The sequence below is a fragment of the Amblyomma mixtum genome, chromosome 5, assembly GCF_055824585.1.
Source record: "Amblyomma mixtum isolate Tamu chromosome 5, ASM5582458v1, whole genome shotgun sequence".
Lineage (NCBI taxonomy): Eukaryota > Metazoa > Arthropoda > Arachnida > Ixodida > Ixodidae > Amblyomma > Amblyomma mixtum.
In genome coordinates, this window is record NC_143016.1 from 55,956,792 (window position 1) to 55,976,429 (window position 19,638).

Sequence of the window (19,638 nt, forward strand, 5' to 3'; positions counted from 1 at the left end):
CCGGCAGAGTGCACGCTGCCGCGAAAGCTGCACGCGGGCGCAAACACTTCTGCACGGTCAGGTCATTCCAGGGCGTGCCTCCTTCGCAGCGAAGTAGCGCTTGCATGCGCGCACTACTCGGTCTCAGTTAAAAGCGTGCAGTACTACGGAGGCTATACGGAGTCGGGGACGCGACAGCCGATCACCAGAGCTGACGTAAACGACACAACAGCGCACTTCCTCCTCCTCCACACTTATATGCACTCGCGACAGCGCGGCGGAACTGCAGCAAACCTCACTAGGTGCATGACAATAAAGTGACTTCACCGAGCTCGTTCACCGACAGGTACGAGGTTCGTAACAGCTGCCGGAACCCGCCATGATCACTTTCGGCTGCAGACAACAGTGACTGCCTGCACATCAGTGCGCCACCTCGCAGCACGCTACTCGTGAGACAGCGGTGCCGCCGCCGTACGTGAAACGCGCTGATCACGCCGACTCGACAGTAACTACGCGCAAAGCCTCTCGGGGGAGGAACGGCAGCGTGATATTAGGCCAGAACAGCGCAAATGCGCAGACAGGGTGCTCACTGGATGCCGGCATGCAACTGCGAGATGATCATAAGAGCCACGCAACTGTATACCTTACCAAGGCGCCACCGCCGCTGCTGCTGCTGGCTCTAGTGCTGCTCCAGAACGAGCTTCGTGATCCGCCGATTCTCGAGAACGATCGCTTGCGAGGCAAGGCGCCGAAGAAATAAGGGGAGGGGCGCTATATGCGAAGGAACGAAAGGATCACGACTGCCCCGTCGCGCAGCAATACGGCCACATCGTGTCGCTCGAGCGACAAGCATTGCGCGTGCGTCAAGTTGCGACGAGGTAGCTTCAGAAGAGCGGCAATGAACGCGCCACGAGATGCCGAGCGGCTCGCTCCTGCGCGTAAGCCGTGCGTAAGGGGCGGGACACAGTACACAATTTTCTCACCCGCGAGCTAGTACGCTGGGTGGAGGCAGCCGGATACGAAAGAATTCCACACGTGATAGAGAAGTATGCTATGTAGGCCAACTGTTCGCGTCGTCAGTCGCGTCTGTGAGCCCCAGTTATGCATTTTTCAGTGGGTTAGCACTAGAACTTCCATTCAGCCGCTTATCCGTCGTCTGTATACGGTCCCTCTACCCACCGGTTTGTGGGCAACGAGCCCTACATTCTAATCAGAAAGTAGTAAAAAAGGATTAAGCTGTCCTCTAGCGCACTATAAAAGCAATGCGCTAGAGGACAGATTACTCCCTCTTTGCCCTCGTATAAGCGTACTCGTGCTTAGGGTACAAATGGCTTCCCTATAGGTGGTTGGTGGGTCACCTAGGCCACGTGACCTTGTGACGTCGTCACAACCTGTCCATCATGACAGGTGGAAGTTAATTAATCATTGGCCGCGAAAGGTTGCGGGGCAAAAGCAACCTGGTTCTCACAAGCCCCATCGGTGTCAGCACCTTCTATCGCAGGGCAGTGGCGCACCGCTTAACCGCCACACCATTGCGCCAGGAGCGATATGAGGACTACCAGCGATCTATGAAAGTATGAGGTATGAGTGAAACCGAAGTGAAAACCAAAGTGCTGGCGCACCTAATTCGCAACTGGCCTAAAAACGCGAAATCGTACGTCATTTTTTTCTTTCTGCTTCACAGAGAGCCCGCACCAGGGCGAATTTTGCTTCAACTCCGAAGATCCTGAGACAGCGGTGTCGCGGCTGTTAACAGCCGCACGGCTGCGCTCGTGTGAATGCTAATAAATCCTTGGGACCAATAGCGTCATTATGCAGCATATTTGCTCCGCTTCTGAAAACGCGGGAAATGGCAGCTAGCGATGGGCTGCAGCAGAATATGACCGCTTTCAAGTTACATCGAAAGCACTCGGTCGAAAACGCTCATCAAAGAGCCCCTGCTGGTGCTTAAAGCGATTAGGGAACCCAAAAATTACGGCGTATTCATATATGCAGAATTGGCCTTTCTCTACTTAATATTCATAGATCCCTGGGATTCCCCACACCACACCTGGCGCTGTGGTGCAGCGGTCAAGCGTTGCGCCACTGCCCTGAGATGGCAGGTGCTACCACCGGTGGAATGTGTGCGATCCAGGTATCCCTCGGACAGACAAACGCTAGACGATTTTGCTAAGCTCTGAACCTCCTGATTACTGTTTCCGCACTAAAGCTCCATTTCGTCGCAGTCATCGGGGCCGAGGTCACAATTGGCAATGATACTCGAACATCTGCACGATGCACATGAAACACCGCCTTTCTCTACTCGAGCAGAGATGACTTCGTGCGGTTCCAGAACCTACATTCGTGAGCAATATGAAAGGGAACAAAGTCTGAGCATTCATTTATTGATTACGTGTGACAAGCACAGTTTTCTTTTTTTCTAACGAGGTTTACCCTTGGCGTATACTATCCATAACTTAAACTGAAGAAAAACCAGGGCACAAAACGGGACGAAGAAGAGCCTCCACACAACGCTGTGTGTCTTTCTTCTTCTTCTTTGTTTTGTGCGCTGGTTCTTCATTAATATGGATCGATGCCGACTAGCCCAGCTCACCATTACTGCACTATTCAGAACCCATTCTTAAATTTAATGGAGAAACAACAAGAAAATTTGCAACTTCGTGCAAATAGTTTGTTCCCACTGATATTGCATGTGACACTGCAGGCAGCATGATGGCGGACCCCAATAACTGCCCCACTAAACATCAGAGCAGATGGCGACAAGCGGATCAAATAAGCTCGTACACTATCACCGCGGACCTGTTCCACCAGCACACGACAGCAGGCTCTGCGCTCGCACCTGACAGCGACGAAGCCGAGCAGCTGACAACTGTCAACGCCCTTCTACAGCCGCGAGACGAGGACCGCAGTCCAGACACGAAGGAGCCTGTGGCCGAATGATGCGCCTGAAGTGCAGGTCGTTGCTGCCGCATCCAATGCGCAACACAGCCAAAACAAAAAGGTAAAAAGAGCAAGAATTCGCGCACCCATGAAAAGTGCGTCAGCGGTTTCGTTCGCGGCGGCGACGGCGGCGGGAAAACCTGTTTTCATCGCCGCGAGGAAGACGGGAAGGGGGAAAAAATAACAAAATAAAACAAAAGGAAAACGGCGGGCCGTCCGACAACCGAGAGCGCAGTCGCTGCTCCCGCTTGCCGCTCACTGGACGCGCAGAACAACCCGCCGGAGGGGCCCCACCAGCCTCCCCTCCCAAAGTTGCCCATCCCCGGTGCACGGCAGAAAAGCTGCCGCGCCGGCCACTGGCTTCGGTGCTCCGAGTTGCGTGCAGTGGGCGGAGGAAGCCCGAACCGCAACCGCTACGATCGGAACGGCGACGGCATTAAGATGGCTTCAGGTTGCGCTAGGAAGGTACCAGCACAAAACTACAACGTGCAACGGACGAACTAGATCAGGGTCCTTGATACAACAGAAAACCACCATGAAGCAGCGTTACCAAGCAGCTCAAACTCTAGCTCTCTTCAGCGCTAGCATCCGAGCGCTGTATGTATCCCTCCGCCGCTGAGTTCGCCTGCCTTCAGTCATGCCCAATTTTCTATCGTCACTGAAGTCAGCGTCGCGGGTGCAAACTGAGTGCGCTCATTTTATTCAACCAACGTGCAGCGAATAATGGGCGTTTGTACCCCGGTAGCAAGGTCAGCGGGGCGCTGAACTACATTACGCAGCTTTTGCCGGGCGCGCTACGTCAGACGCGCTCCAATTTGAACGGCGCTGCACCGAACTAGAGCAGGGAACGCGGAGAGCGCTCGCGGAAGTCGTTCGCCACTCGGCTCACCCAGGAGAATTCCTTTCGGGCAGGAAAAAAGAGAAGCGGCGACGACGCACGAAACTTTGCTGCGCGCCGCGAAGACGCAGCCCTCGCCGATGACGACCACTGTCGCGGGTCCGGCCGACCGGTACGCAATAGAACGGCGACGGGTGCCGCGGCAGGGGCGGCTGATGACAAAAGAGTGCACAGCCGCCGCCGCGCAAACGCTCCCCCTCCTGGGCATGCCCGCTACACCGCGCGCAACGGCCGCGGGTTTTAAAAGCGTCCCGAACTCTTTCTACCGCCATCCCCCCCCCCCCCCTTCCCCCCCTTCCTCTCTTCGTCCCCGACCCTCAGTGAACCAACTTCGTCCTCTCGTCTGTCCCGCCATTCAAGAGAAAATAAAAACGCCGAGCCGCACCTCTTTGTCAATGGCAATTCTTCCCTTCAGTTCTGCGTCGTGAATAAAAAAGAAGGCAGAAAAAAACTGGATCGAGAAAACTGTCTGCCAGACTTCAAAGTAAATTGAAACGCTGGTGGATTTGCGGCAAAATAAAGCACGACGTGCACGCATTCTGCACCGGGCGACAGACCTACACCCACATGCGCTCCCACATATCGATCTGCGAGAAATCGAAACGATTGCATGTGCTACGTATGTCAAGATTACAGCCCAGGTGAGTTTGCTACAAAAACGTGCAGCAGTGCTCTAGTAGCATCTATGGGAGACCTAACCACTGAAAGGCCGAGGAGGAAAATTCTCACCTACTAGAGAGACTTGGAACGAGCCACACTGCGCCGCCCAGAAGCAAACTACCCTGGGCTCTAAAGTTTTGACAAAGACTGTAGATAGTAATCCATCTCGCTTGCCTAAACGAAATGGCAAAGAAAACGGTCTGAAAGCTGTGTACGGCGAGGTCGCGAACTGGTGAAAACCCAAAATGGGCGTTATAAGCACGATTTGTAATACCCGAGATTCCATTCACGGTAGTTGAAGCACTGTAACTTGTTTAGAATTAAGTTTAGAACACAGTAGCACTTTAGTTGTGAGGGAATCTTCGGAAAAGGCCTGTGCACATTGGAGCTGGATCACGTTGCTTGTGACAAAACGATCAAGGCAACAGATATTTACGTTAGAAGTAATCCCACGTACCACCAGCCTCGGGCAAAGTTCTTCCGTGCCAGCTTCTGTGAACCCCACCCCCTCGCAACCGTTCAAGACCGGCTAAAGCGAAAGTGCTTTCTTTATTGCGTGTCATTGCGATTAGAATAAAACAGAACTCGGCGATTACAATGCACATTCCGTTTACGGAAACGACGCAGGCTATTATTCTGCGAATAAGCCATGGCATTCGGCCAAACGAGGCGGCCCGCGGCCACATCAAAGAGGGCGGACTTTTACGAGTCGCATAGAAGGTGGACGGCCCTTCTCTTCAAATTCTGGCACGCAGCCACCCTTCTTGCCCATTCATCGCCATGGCGTCATCACTGCGGTCCGGTCAGGGAGCGCGATGACTAATCCAAGATGAGGTCCGTTGCGCAAAGCATTGAGTTCCTGCGCTCGCTAAAGGCAAGTTCCTGCTTCCTTATGTCGGCACAATCTTCAGAACGACATCAAGACTTACTTCCCTCGACGTTCGTCTCAATTCCTTCTGCCACACCGCAGTACATGGCATTGCATAAAAAAAAAAAAAAACACACACGCTCAGCCTGAAGTGTTTTCAGCAGGCTGAGCGTTACTGTAGACGTCGTTAATCTCGAAACACTGTAATTCTTATATTTTCTCCCGCAGCCCGACCGCCGTGACCAGTGGTAGTGTAGCACGTTTCAACTAGAGGCTGTGAACTGAGCTGACCGTTCCAAAGCAACGATCAGCAAACACTGAAACGGAAATCACAGAGATCACTGAGTAAGCTAAATTCAGCGAATAAGCGTGAACAAGCTCACCAGCTAAGCGCACCAACTGTGCTCAAGAACGAAGTGGGAAACTGTACCAAATGACAGATCGCCGGTATTATCGTGCAATGATCACCGATTAAACACGTATACGCTGCTTTTCAGTAGTGCCGATGTACTGCCGCAGTCATTCTGCTATGGCACACATTTTCTCTTGAAGTACGCATTTTCTGCGCGAAGATCAGAAATTGTGACGGAGCAGGTCCGTTACTAATACGATATGGCTTTCTTTCGGTGGCCCCTTTACCGGAACGTGCCCGCCAAGAAAAGGAACGAAGATAAGCAAGACCGCACACGGCAGGGAGAAATGCGCACACGGTAAGCGGTCCTTGCTGACAGGTATCACGATTATACACATATTATACGGGCACCCACGCGCAGCTCGCAAGTTGGCGTGCCCGCAGAGAGCACGCGCGCGCTTTTGTTTACAGGGCAGCAGAGGCGAGATTTCAAGAGCGCAACCCCCGCGCGCCGCCGCGACGGCCCACTTATGACGGGCTGCTGTCCGCTTTAGCAAGTAGGAGAACGACGGGGCCACGGGAAACTGTCGAGAAATAGCGCGATATTCGTTACGAAGTCCCGCAGAGCATGTGGCCTGAAAAACGGCACCTAGGTTGAGGCTGTAAAACGCTCTGACGTCTCCCTTACCTTTCCCGATGCTTTCTTGTATCTCGTGATGGCCAGGTCGACCAGATCCCGGACGAGAAGATCGCCGTTCCCGCACGGGACGATCACTCGGACCGGCCCGAAATTCACTGTCACTTTCATGACGGCGGAGCCGACGGGGAGAAAAACGCCGGCTTGCTGCTGCGACCTGGCACGGGGTATCCAACAAGCAAAGAAAAAAAATGCGGGCCCGGAAGACCCAAGCACCGAGACACACACACACGCGCTCGCACAATAACACAAGTCGCAGTAAACAGCGACGATTAAAAAATCTCGGAGATTGCTGTCGAAATTATTCACGAATAACAAAAGAATTCAAGTTGCTTCGTTACTTCGCCCGCGCACAACGAACTGCACGCAGCGTACGCCGTTGACGGAGGGCGCTTCACCCGCACGACAAAACAGCGGCCGCGGTTCTCCGCCGCTTCATCTTCTACGATTCGGTCAGGCTGGCTGTAACTCCGCGCACACAGCAGGCTTCAAATAATCTTCGTACCGCCATCGCGGGCTTCACGGGGTCATTCACACGAAGGAATCGGCCGGAGCTGGCGCTTGGCGTCGTTCCTCACTTGAAGGCGAAGCGTGGTCGAAGGCACGCCGGCGCTCGCCAAACCACGCACGCACGCACACACAACACGCACCCGTCACACCTGGCCCCTGACCCAGGTAAGCCTAACTGTCCGACAGCGACCCTGGCAACGCTCGAAGCTGCGGGCCGCAGTGCCGGCTTGCGAAGCAAAACATCCCACGCTGTTGATGAGGCTGCGCTGCGAACGAAAAATGGCACGATCTGTCGTCGTTCGCCACGGCACTGTTTTTGTTCGCGTCAACGGTTTCCCTGGCGCCACCGATGAGGAACACACAGGAGAAGCCAGCCTGACGCTCGGTTGTGTGCTTGAACGCGCGGCGCCGTCGCTTCATTACAAACGCTCCCATTGGCTGCAAGAGTTTGGGACAACCTGCGGATTCCGACCAATGGAAGCTCGCCGATGGCAGCGACGCCGCTACTGTCCGCTGCGACGGGCACTTACGGGCTTTCAGCGCTGCCGGTTTCGGTTTCGGTTGCTGCGCGTGGAGGCGGACGCAGGCACATGGTGCGACTAATTCTTGTTTCCGTTTTAGGTTGTTTGAAGGCTATCGCAGCAACAATAACCACCGTTGCGCTAGTAGGGGCAGTTCCTGTCGTTCCTGCCTTCAATTCTGTGAAAATATTTGAAGGCAGGAACGAGTCGGGTATGAAACTTACAGCGTCTTCACAGGAGAACCGCCAACACGAACACAAAACTATTTGACATCTGAATAAAATCATTCGCTGATGATGTAACACAGAACTTACCGTAAAGAAGCTGATCTGCACTCGCCCACGCTGAATTATACTTAACGTAGCAGAATTTCAAGATGCATTTCGCAATGTACCAGCAGCGTTGTTGCTGCCATCTGTCGAACGGCGGAAGAGCCGGAAAAAAGAGAAGGCTTTGCGACCGGCCGCGCGAGGGCGACTGTATACGTTGAATGCGAACGCGTTATATTAGCAAAACAAGGCGAAGAGAGTATCTTATTCGCTGTCTGTCCACTCCTCTCTCTCTCTCTCTCTTTAACTCTGTAAAATCTGTAAAATAGAGTGCAGTGTAGCTTGCTTGAATGCAATGTTCCAAACGAAGTCGTGAAGTGAGGGAAACATAAGGTGAAGGTAGAATCTTTAATTTCACTTTCCACCCGTTTAGAACTCTATATCCCATTAACGACTGGATTGGAGGGATATGGGGACTGTTTTACTTCGAGAGGACCCATATGCTCAAGGAGAGCTTGTCGGAAGATCCTAAAGACAAAAAGAAAAAACTCTAGCAGAGCGTGGTTTCGATCCACGGACCTCTGGGTTATGGGCCCAGCACGCTTCCACATATCCCATTAACGACTGGATTGGAGGGATATGGGGACTGTTTTACTTCGAGAGGACCCATATGCTCAAGGAGAGCTTGTCGGAAGATCCTAAAGACAAAAAGAAAAAACTCTAGCAGAGCGTGGTTTCGATCCACGGACCTCTGGGTTATGGGCCCAGCACGCTTCCACTGCGCCACTCTGCTGGACATGCCACGTGGAAAACCACGGATCATTCATTCCTCCAACAGTGTGAATTTTTCAATACTACACAAATCGCCTGAAATTCAGGGTGTATGTTTCTTGGAATGGAATTAGCCGCCGCGGTGGCTCAGTGGTTATTGCGCTCGGCTGCTGACCCGAAAGACGCGGGTTCCATCCTGGCCGCGGGGGTCGAATTTCGATGGAGGTGAAGCGTGTGTACTCCAATAGCCATGTTCTATGGTGTAACAGATATTTGAAGCGATTCTCGAACAAAACGAAAATACTTTTTCGGACTGCTAACCTGCCCATTGGACAGCATACAAGACAGTTGCTTCAGCACATTAACAGGCACTGAATTCTACTAAATTCACCTTCTTTAAAGTAACCCTCCTGAACATACTGAAGACTAATCCAAAACGCTTCTGGAACATAATAAAACCAGGAAACACTAATAAAGTGCCGTTATTGCACCCACCGGCGAACCTGCTTCCGACCACCTCTGTGCTACTACAATAAATTATACTTTTTTTTAAGCCATTTCCTTTTTCAGCCAATGTTATTCAGCATCCCGATCTTCAACTGTGCGATCATTTCGCGATGGAACGCACCATGTACGACTTGCAAGGAATCATACCTATAATCGATTTGAAACTAACATCTTCTAGCGGAATTGATAGTATAAATGGCAAATTTATACTCTGCTAAAGAGTATAGTTATAACATCATGAAATACGTATTCTCATAATCGTATCATCATGGTGTGCTACTGAAGACTGAAAGACTGCTGTGGCCATGCCAATACATAAAACCGGAGATAAATAGAATCCATCTAACAATTGACCCATATCTTGGAGATCAATAGCATGCAAAATAATGGCACAGATACGTATTTACACGTCTTGTTAATTTTCTGGAGGATAACAATTTCTCCTCTCTAAGGGAGCAAGGCTTCCGAAAGTTTTTCTCTTGTGACATTCAACTACTTTCCTTCACTTGCGACTTGCACTTCTATGTCGACTTCGCTTTTCCATCTGATTGCATATTTCTTGACTTTGCTAAAGCATTCGGTAGAGCTAATAACTCACTGCTATTGCATAAACTGTGATGAACATTGACGCGTGCAGTTCTTGACTAGACCGTGGATTTTTTTCTTCTCGTGCTGAATTAGTCAGCATTAATAACGCGCTGATTCCTCTACTGTACCACTTGGTTCTGGGTGCCTCAAGGATCAGTGTTTGGCCCCCTTAACTTTTTTTTTATCTTTATATTGCTGTGTATTGCCGTTCCCCTCTGTAATGTGCTCCGCATTTTACAGTAAAATAAATAAATAATAAAATATCTCTTGCCAAGGAGCACGCCCAGAGGAGTGGGGAGAGCGAATGAATAAGAGAGAGGGTGCTAACTGCCCCCAAGCCACCCAAGCCACCTTGCCCAACCAGTGGAGTAAGCCTGCTGGGACATGGGGCCCGTAGGTCTTGTGTCAACCCCACGGGGTCAACTCCCTCGAAGGGTGTAGCCAGAAAGGCCTTTTTGGTGGGTGTAAAAAGGGTGTTCGCGCAAGCTATCGAGTTTAAAGCGAGTGTCTGAGTACTAGCACAGCCGCCTTGGCTACTCACATGGATGGCCCACTGTCCCCCCTCCTTTCGTTCCCAGAGATCGCGATGGTATAGCTCATATACAGAGTGTGTTTTTTTTTGCACCAAATTTTCAAACAAAATATGCTGCATAAGCGCATTTTCACATCTGTCGTCAGGCTTGGCTTACACAACAATGGTTTATTAAGTTTTAATTACAGATTTTATAGGCGATATGGCATTTGCAGAACTGAAGCCGGACATTTATGTTGCAATAGAACGATCGTCGTAGGTGCTACGCCATACAGTATTTTGGGTCTGGAGGCAGCTGTGAATCGAAACGAATAATAAATAGGGTGTCACCAGCACTGATATCCCCGCCCCATTAGAAAACGTCACCTACTTGTTTGCAGCGCGGGTGCGAGTGCTATGAAAGTTCCCCTCATTCTCACCCATAATGTATTTATTTATTCGCTGCTGTTGACACACGTGACTATCAGAGTTGCGGTGCAACCACAAGGCTGAGAACGAAATAGAGACAGTTGCCGTCGACTCCTGGCATCACCATGCAAAAAAAAAAAAAAGAAAGCGAAGGCAGTGATGAAGCCATGCCCGCGAAAGCTTGCGCTGGCGTTGGTCTGTATCCGAACAGATGAGGGCGGGGAGATCGACGTCCCTGGTGGTCTATTTGATATTCGTGTCAGTCCTGGGCCGACCGCATTGCCAAACTAGTGTACGATCTAGCACCCAAGGAAATTTTTTTCCAAAAAACGTTTCTGCTGCTTTAATAGGTTACTTTCTGGCTTCGATTGCGGAGTGATATGTGCCCTCTATAATTGCGAATTGAACAAATAAGATGTCCTCGCTAATCATCAGGACGATGTCGAATTGTAAGTGGTCCCAAAAGCCACATAACCTGATATTAGATTTGTCGTGTCCGGTCGCTGTGTTGAATGCAGCGAAAGACACACACGGTACTTTAAGACTTCGTTTATTTAAGCCGATGAGGGTGCGACCAGCGTCGACCGAGGCAGGAGCCGAACTGGCCGCCCGAAGAAAGGAGGGAGCGGAGAATCGTCCACGGGAGGGAGTGGCTTCCCAGAACAGGAGGAGGGTGCGGGGGTGCACCGTGGGGGGGCCTCTGGCGACAGCGTGCGACGAAGGGCAAGTAGTCGTTAGGAGGAGGATTGAGTGGTCGTTAGGAGGAGGATGCGAACTGTCGTTAGGAGGGGAATGCGAGTGGTCGTTAGGAGGGGGCGCACACACACAAAAGCAATATGGGGACACAACACTTCCTTCCCCCTTAGAAAGTTGCCTGGTATCGTGCAGGGGGTCGGCGCTCACGCGTGGAGGCGCGCTGGCTTTGTGCGCTCGGGGAAGAAACACTTGTAGGCTGGCTGTTGTTCGCTGTGTCTCCTAGGTCTGTCCTGGGCGAAGTCTCTTCTTCCGGGAAGAGGTGCCAGGCTATGTGGGAAAATGGTGCACGTGTTCTCTCCGCTGGCGGACAGCTCTCAGACGGCGTCGTAAATCTACGCAGCTGGTTGAGATGTCGGCGTGCTACTGTGCCATGTATGTTGACGAGCCAAGAGCGCAGGCCTATGCGTCTGACAATTGTAGCTTCCTCCCAGCGTGGCTTTTTCAGAAACTGTCGGGCGAGGACGCGCTGCCCCTCATTAAGCGTGCCGCAGCGCGGAATTGCTTTTTCTTCCCGGAACGTCTCTGCCTTTGGCTCGGGGAGGATGGCTGTGAGCTGGGTTCGCATTTCACGCTCGAACATCATTTTCGAGGGGGTCTCGCCTGTTGTGCTCTGAACCGTCGTGTGCTGCTTGAAGAGAAAGCGCGCAAGGCGGCGCTGCAGCGAGCCTGTCTGATCTCTTTCAAGGGCGCGTTTTAGCTCGGCTACGTAGCGCTCGGCTTGTCCGTTTGTCGCTGGGTGGTAGGGGGCCGATGTAACTGATGAGATCCCGTTGTCGCGATAAAACTTGAGGATCTCCGCAGACACAAACGGTGTTCCGTTGTCCGACACTACCTTGCGCGGCAGGCCGAACGTTGCAAATAGTGATCGGAGGTTGTCAATGACTGCTGCCGAAGTCGTCTGTCCCATTTGCCTTATCTCAAGCCACTTTGTGTAGGCATCTACGACCACAAGGAAAGTGCAGCCCTCAATTGGTCCTGCAAAATCAATGTGCAATGTGTGCCATGGTGTGTCTGGCTTTTCCCATTCTGGGACAGGAGCTTTCGGCGGGGCGCTCCGGCTGCTCTGGCAAGGCTTGCATTCTCGCACCACTGTTTCGATGTCGTTGTCAATGCCAGGCCACCACATGTAGCTTCTGGCACACTTTTTCATTGCAACGATGCCCCGATGTCCGGCGTGGATGAGAGACATAGCTTGTGCGCGTAGTTCTCTCGGCATCACAACTCGGGACCCAAATATGATGCAGCCGCGATGGGTGCTCAACTCTGTAGCTCGCCTGCGGTAAGCGTCGAAGTTGTCCCCTTTGAGTTTATGCACGTTGCCTTGTTGAACAGCTGTGTAAACTAGCCGGAGAGCTGCGCACTTCTGCGTAGATGCTGCAACTGTGCCTGCTGTAAGCGGAGGTTCTGGCAGTGCTTCGAACATCAGAACGTCTCCTGGTGGAAATGGTTCGTCAACAGTTGCGTCTAGTGGCAGACGGCTTAGCGCATCGGCGTTTTGATGTTTACCGCATATCATCACGCCTAGTGGAGAAAACCAGTTTCTCCCTAGAAGGCTTGATCCTGTGCCCTTCACAACAAGCAGAGGTAGCGTATGGGTCTGGCCGTTGTAGTTAACCTGCACGTTGGCAGAGCCCAATAGTGGCAGATTCTGTCCTGACCACGTTCGCAGGTGCGTGTCGTCTTGTTGCAGGGCGGGTGCGTCAGATGGCCATGAAGTTCGGAACGTGTCCTCACTGATCAGAGTACAGGCTGCGCCGGAGTCCACCTCGAACTTAATCAGCTGGTGATGTACGCTTACTTCTGTAAAAATCTTCGGTCGCGTGCCGAGATTCATGGTGTTCAGGTCGTACAACACAGATGGTGTTGCTGATGTTGTTCCATGGAGATCAGATAGCGGCGTATTCTCTGAGGCGTTGACGCTGTGATTAGGCTGGGAAGGTGACTTTATCTTGGCAAGTCTCCGTTTCGTAATGCATGCTCTTTCGATATGCCCTCGCTTGTGGCAAAAATTACACGTGGCTGACTGGAATCGACATCCCTGGGGGTTGTGTTGGTCGTCACACCGCCAGCAGCGTTGTGCCTTTTTGACCGATTTTACAACAACAGAAGGCTTGCGCACCTGGTTGCTTGTCTGGTGTACCGGCTCGGTGTTCCGGCGAATCCCTCTCTGCTGGTGACCGGCGCTCTCCGCTCGAACGGCGATGTCGTAAGCTTTGCTGAATGTGAGGTCCTTCTCAGCGAACAGGCGCTGCTGCAGTGACTCGTCACTCAGTCCGCACACAAATCTGTCGCGTAACATCACGTCCAAGGGAAGCATGGTGGTGTTAGCAGAAGAAGCTGCGTCTCCCTCCTGCCCGGTAGCTGTTGTCGACAGCGTTCCAAAATTGCAGTCGGCAGCGAGCTTCTTGAGCGCGGCTACGTAGGCGCTCACAGTTTCTCCTCCCAGGTGATCTCGTCGTTGGAAGCGAGCCCGGCTGTAGACCTCGGATGGCCTTGGGTCGTAGTGCTTTTGCAGCGCTTTTACGATGTCGTCGTAAGACACTGCCGCTGGTGTGCTTGGCTGAATAAGGGCGCAGACAGTATCGTAGGTCTGCTCCCCGCACAGCGTCAGCAGGTTGGCCCTCTTCAAGGCTGGGTCTGTGATGTTGTTAGCTTCAAAGTAGAACTGAAGGCGTCCAACCCACGATGACCACGATGAGCCGTTGAACTCTGGTATCTGATTGGGAAACCCTCGCGTAGCCATGGCTTGTCAATAGCGTTGCGTAGCGCGGGTCGAATCCACTTTCTCGTCGCCACTGTCGTGTCCGGTCGCTGTGTTGAATGCAGCGAAAGACGCACACGGTACTTTAAGACTTCGTTTATTTAAGCCGATGAGGGTGCGACCAGCGTCGACCGAGGCAGGAGCCGAACTGGCCGCCCGAAGAAAGGAGGGAGCGGAGAATCGTCCACGGGAGGGAGTGGCTTCCCAGAACAGGAGGAGGGTGCGGGGGTGCACCGTGGGGGGGCCTCTGGCGACAGCGTGCGACGAAGGGCAAGTAGTCGTTAGGAGGAGGATTGAGTGGTCGTTAGGAGGAGGATGCGAACTGTCGTTAGGAGGGGAATGCGAGTGGTCGTTAGGAGGGGGCGCACACACACAAAAGCAATATGGGGACACAACAAGATTATATACGACGGAAGCTAACAGTCCCTGATATTAGATCTGGAGATATCCTTAAACAATTCACCTTATTTATGAAATTTTGCGCAGCTGAGAAAGGACACCCTGCATTTGTTACGTGAAGTCACGTGGCAAAGACAAAATAATAAAGTCATGGTTAGCCAAGAGGCAGCTTTTTTATTTATACCGCAAAAGGGAATAAAGGTTTGGTTTGGTTTATGGGGTTTAACGTCCCAAAGCGACTAAGGCTATGAGAGACGCCGTAGTGGAGGGCTCCGGAAATTTCGACCACCTGGGGTTCTTTAACGTGCACTGACATCGCACAGTACACGGGCCTCTAGAATTTCTCCTCCAAAGAAATTCCAGCCGCCGCGGCCGGGATCGAACCCGCGTCTTTCGGGTCAGCAGCCGAGCACCATAACCGCTGAGCCACCGCGGCGGCAGGGAATAAAGGGTCCTGAGAATATCACTGTAGCGAACGACGGAGGAGGACAAGGAGTAGACACAACTGCGCTGAATGACTAACCAACCAACTCGCCCAGCAATATACGGTGTATTTTGTTCACGACACATGAATCATAGTGTGGCACGTAGCGTTTTACACTAAAACGCAATGGCACCTGAGGACTCGTTTCCTTCAGAAGTTTTTTACCAACACCTGGCTTCTGCAAATTCATTAATTACAGTGCCAAAGTTATATTTTTGCGTGTTCTTTATTTACGGTCAGTATCGCCAAGTTTAATAGCCTATTATCGCTCATGGTGGAGCGCAGAAATTTTTTGATCAGCTTCAGCTTAGAAAAGTTGCTTTTGTATGATGCAACTGACGCAAAGATCGTAAAGAGCTAGCAAAATATAACGGTCTGGTTTGGGAGGGGCTCGAAGTTGCTTTGCTGTATTGGGGTTTAACGTCCCGAAGCAACTCAGACTATGAGGGACGCCGTAGGGGAGGGTTCCGGAAATTTCGACCACCTGGGGTTCTTTAACGTGCACTGACATCGCACAGCACACGGGCCTCTAGAATTTCGCCTTCATCCAAATTCAGCCGTCGCGGCCCGGATCGAACCCGCGTCTTTCGGGTCAGCAGCCGAGCGCCGTAACCACTGGGCCACCGCGATGGGCTAGGGCTCGAAGTTCCATTTGGCGATAAATTCCAGGGGCTGTTGGGCTGCAAATGTCTCCAATGGTCTGAAAACGCATAATATATTTCGGAAAGACTAGACGTCGACGTTTGAAGCGTTTCGACGGTGCCAAACATTATGGAAACAGGCTCAGTGGTGCAGAAAACCGATGTCACCTTCTAAATAATAGCCTTTGAGTGGATGTCCAAAGATGGAGGTTCAAGGCTTCTTGCTCGTTCTGTTAAAGTCAAGCCAGCGTCCTCTGCTCTTTCTCTTGACATATTAAGATATCTAATCCGTTGCTGTACTGCAATCCCAATTCTCACATTCGCCGTGGCTTGGGCGATGGCCTTTACTCACCTCTTAATGCACTGTTCTTCCAAGAACGTCCTGAAAGGAATACTGAATGAAGATCTGAAAATATTGAGTCGCCAGATTTTAATTCGTTAGATACGATTACCCAAGTATACAGCCATCATTCCGATTATTTCTGAGCGAATGGCTCTATTTTGAACGCTTTTTGAACGGCCACTGGGCCGCACTCATTACTTGCTTGCCTACGAGCTGGCGGGCGTGACGTCAAGCCTACCCTCATCAGCTCCGTAGGTATGAAGAAAGGAAAGAACTGCAGGCAAGCTGACTTAGAGTGGACCTACATTCAGCGACACGTCCTTAGCCCCTGACAAGCCCCTTGTGAAGGGCGGAGAGTGTATCTGTGACCCCAGTGTATCTACACGTGCCGCTGATGGTAGGGGAAGTGGCAGATGTCATGAGCGCGGGCTGCAGGTTACCGGAGCATTTTTTACCGCTTATGCCCACTCAAGCCGGCGGGGGAGGGTGAGTTGCGAGGTCTGCAGACATAAGAACCCCCCACCTCCTAAACCTTCTCTAATTGCTCCCCCCCCCCCCCCCCCCCCCTTTCCAACCGTAACTACACCACTGTAGCAGATGCTCGGATGCCTGGAAATCTTGCAATTGTCAGGGAAATTTCGTGCGTATGGAGAAATCAGGGATACGATCGAAAAGCTGGCCAAGTCAGGGAAAACAACCGGATTAAAATTACAGATTAACAGTACAGCGAGCGGCCGCCACGGGGTCCGTCCACAATGACACGTCATGTTTTCGCTTCACAACTTGTCCACCTTGATTTAAGCAGTCTTATAACTGCCCACCAAGTGAGCACTTCATTGATTTGTACCCAAGTGAAAATTCCCAACCGGTGAACCTGCTCGTTTTTGCTGGTATTTTCTGGTTTTATATGGTCCTACAGGGATCTTTACAGGTCTTCTAACGGTTCTTGCAATAACTCTGGGTGTTTTTATGCGAAGCATATTACTAGAGCTACACTACAGCCCGTCGAGCGCGGCGGTGGAGCTACCATTGACCTTTAGCGTGACCACGTGACAACATGACGTCACAGCAGAGGAGAGATGGGCTGCCGGCTCGCGCGGTCGGCCGCGGCGGTGGAGGCTCCACATCAGAGGCGCGGCGGCTGACCACGTGACAACATGACGTCACAGCAGAGGAGAGATGGGCTGCCGGCTCGCGCGGTCGGCCGCGGCGGTGGAGGCTCCACATCAGAGGCGCTGCAGCTGACCACGTGACGCTACAGCAGCGGTATAAAGCTGAGCTTGCCTCGCTCTCCGGGCACTTACGAGGCGGCCAGGTGTTGGGATGCCGCCTAGAAGCAGGGCTGATTTGAACGAGAAGCGAAAGCTTCAGCGTGCCACAGAGACCGATGAAGAGTGGAAAGGACGTCTGGCTAAGCGGCGTGCTCAATATGCGGCTCGGCGACAACGTTCTACAACAACTGAAGAACAAAGCGAGGAACTTTACCAAGCCTAGCCATCAATATGCTTCGCATCTGACTAGGCTTAACCTTAGCTAAGCCTCAGCCATTTTTTTATAGGGCCAACTGGTTCCACCAAGCCAGGATGGATACTTACTGGTTCAACTGGTCCCAGCAGTAAAACTTTCTGGTTTTGTACTGGTGCAACTGGTGCGTGCTGAAAGCTGCTAGTCTCCACTGGGCGCTTTTGTGTATCTGCTGGTTCCAGCTGACAATTTTTGGCTGTGCAATTTGTAAATATTTTTTAAAAATTTTTTTATAGTAATGATACTCTTCAACAATAAACATTTCAGCACATTTTTTTTTTAATTTTGCGTGCTATGAATTCCATAAAGAGTGAAAATTTAATAAGAAAACGTTGGCGTTTAAACATTGCTCATCGTACTGTTTGAATACGATTTATCAGAAATTAGTTAACCAGCTTATTTGAGACAATTTACCGGTTTTCCGGTGTCCGCCAACACTGGGAATAATTGTATTTACACATACATGCATACATATACAAATATAAGCAAATTGGGTTTCACACGTTTAAACCCGTTCCTCAAGTCCTTTTATTGTATAAGGGACACATTCGTAGTTCCGGTGCATCCAACACTTGTCGTTCTTGACTTTGTATAGACCAGTCTGATCTCGCGAACGCTGCTCCGCAGTTACCGTGTCAGAGTAGTCCACCGCCTAACACCGATACATGATGGACGGCAGAACCAGCATTCTTGCTGAGCAGTTCCGTCCCAATACTGTGGAAGCCATGTCACAGCTGGCACTGTCACGAGGTCCCCCTCCAGTTCAAGAAAACACTTCATCACACCCATTCCCACTGCAACACCGTGCCCATCTTTATAGGTTTCATGGACTAAGAGAGACGTACACATATAGTTGCGGTGTTGTTGTACCATACTACCGATACGGTATATCTTAGTGGACGGACAACGCTGTTGGGCTGCGGCACAGCCTCCGAGATGAGGGGGCGTATCGCATCACCACGGAGATGGCCACGGCCACAGCAGCAGGAAGACTTGGGGCGGCAGTCGCCGCTCACTGGCTGCGTCCACCACAGGGTTCCCATTTGCAATCCTTGTCGCAGCATAGCTTCTGCGTCTGCTTCAAGTCGATCTCTCGCGCGTCCTGTTCGCATACGGTGGCGGCCAGCTTTACGACGCCACCGGACACCGGCTTCTTGGCCAAGTCGCACAGGGTCTGGCCCAGCGACACGTTGGAGGGGGCGAAGGGCTCCGTCAGCTTACCCGTGAACGAGGCCATCTGCCAGGAGAGGGTGCAGGGGAGAGATTCACAATAGAGGAGAGTCACAATAGGGGAGAGTCACAATAGAGGAGAGTCACAATAGAGGAGAGTCACAATAGGGGAGAGTCACAATAGGGGAGAGTCACAATAGGGGAGAGTCACAATAGGGGAGAGTCACAACAGGGGAGAGCCACAACAGGGGAGAATCACAACAGGGGAGAGTCCCAATAGTCACAAATTTATTAGAATAAGCAGAAAAAGAAAAAATAAGTGAACTCCTCTGGACGGTACTCGAGCAGTGTTTGAAAACAAATCGAATGGCGACATCTGCCGATAGAGCATCCTACCTGAAACCTCTTTCCCCTGCCCACCAGCATCCCGTGCACTTTTGACGCCTGTCTCCATGTAGTACGACCAAACCTTCGTTCATGTGGTCAGAGCATGCGTATGCTTGCCTCTTTCTTGCAGAACTCGCTGCAGAACTCCAAGTCGGCGTCAGTGCAGAGGCTGCCCACGATGGAGGTGCTCTCCTTGTACAACTGCTGCGGTTCGGCGCCATCTTGCTCCAGCAGAACGGGGCAGCTGCAGTCGTTACCTTCCTGGGACCTGCACCCGCACGCATGCAATTCAGAGATCAGGTGTCGTGAGCATAGGCGTCAGTAAGATCGGCTCGGGGTGCGGTAGCCCCTGCGAGCCCGGGCTCAGTTTTTCAGCAGGAAGCATCTCTGAAGTCATGGCGGTTCTTTTAATAGTGCAGAGCAATTCCTCGCAAAATGACTCAAACTTTCCTCTCGACCAACTTCAATTTAAAAAAAAAAGTCGTCCTACATGGTGTTACTTTGGTAAACACTCTCGCGGCTAGGGGAACAAAATATTAAAAAAAATTAAAATGTTCACGAATGGCTACGAGATGTTTTCAAAATGAAAAATAAAACACTCCTACACATATTGCCTTGAAGTGAGTTATTTTTTCCAAATAAGAGAAACAAAAAATACACAACACGCTGTCTT

General features: G+C 51.5%; 2 protein-coding genes across 14 annotated transcripts in view; one reads left to right on the plus strand and one right to left on the minus strand.

Annotated features, from left to right (window-relative positions):
* baz (par-3 family cell polarity regulator) overlaps window positions 1-7,311 on the minus strand; it is a 222,531-nt gene extending 215,220 nt beyond the window's left edge. For 11 of the 12 annotated variants that reach the window (XM_089544541.1, XM_089544554.1, XM_089544547.1 and 8 more), the window contains exon 1: window positions 6,386-7,311. In XM_089544541.1, coding sequence (XP_089400667.1) covers window positions 6,386-6,505 — 120 coding nt within the window. In that variant the 5' untranslated portion in view covers window positions 6,506-7,311. The remainder of the gene's footprint in view (window positions 1-6,385) is intronic. The other variant, XM_089544546.1, reaches the window with a different exon arrangement.
* LOC149342227 (putative serine carboxypeptidase CPVL) overlaps window positions 1-19,638 on the plus strand; it is a 147,046-nt gene that overhangs the window by 105,754 nt on the left and 21,654 nt on the right. The window contains exon 3 of one of the 2 annotated variants that reach the window (XM_089544555.1): window positions 19,096-19,265. The exons of the other annotated variant lie outside the window; for it this stretch is intronic. Within the exon in view, the coding sequence (XP_089400681.1) occupies window positions 19,096-19,265 (170 nt within the window). The remainder of the gene's footprint in view (window positions 1-19,095; window positions 19,266-19,638) is intronic. 2 annotated transcript variants of the gene reach the window in all.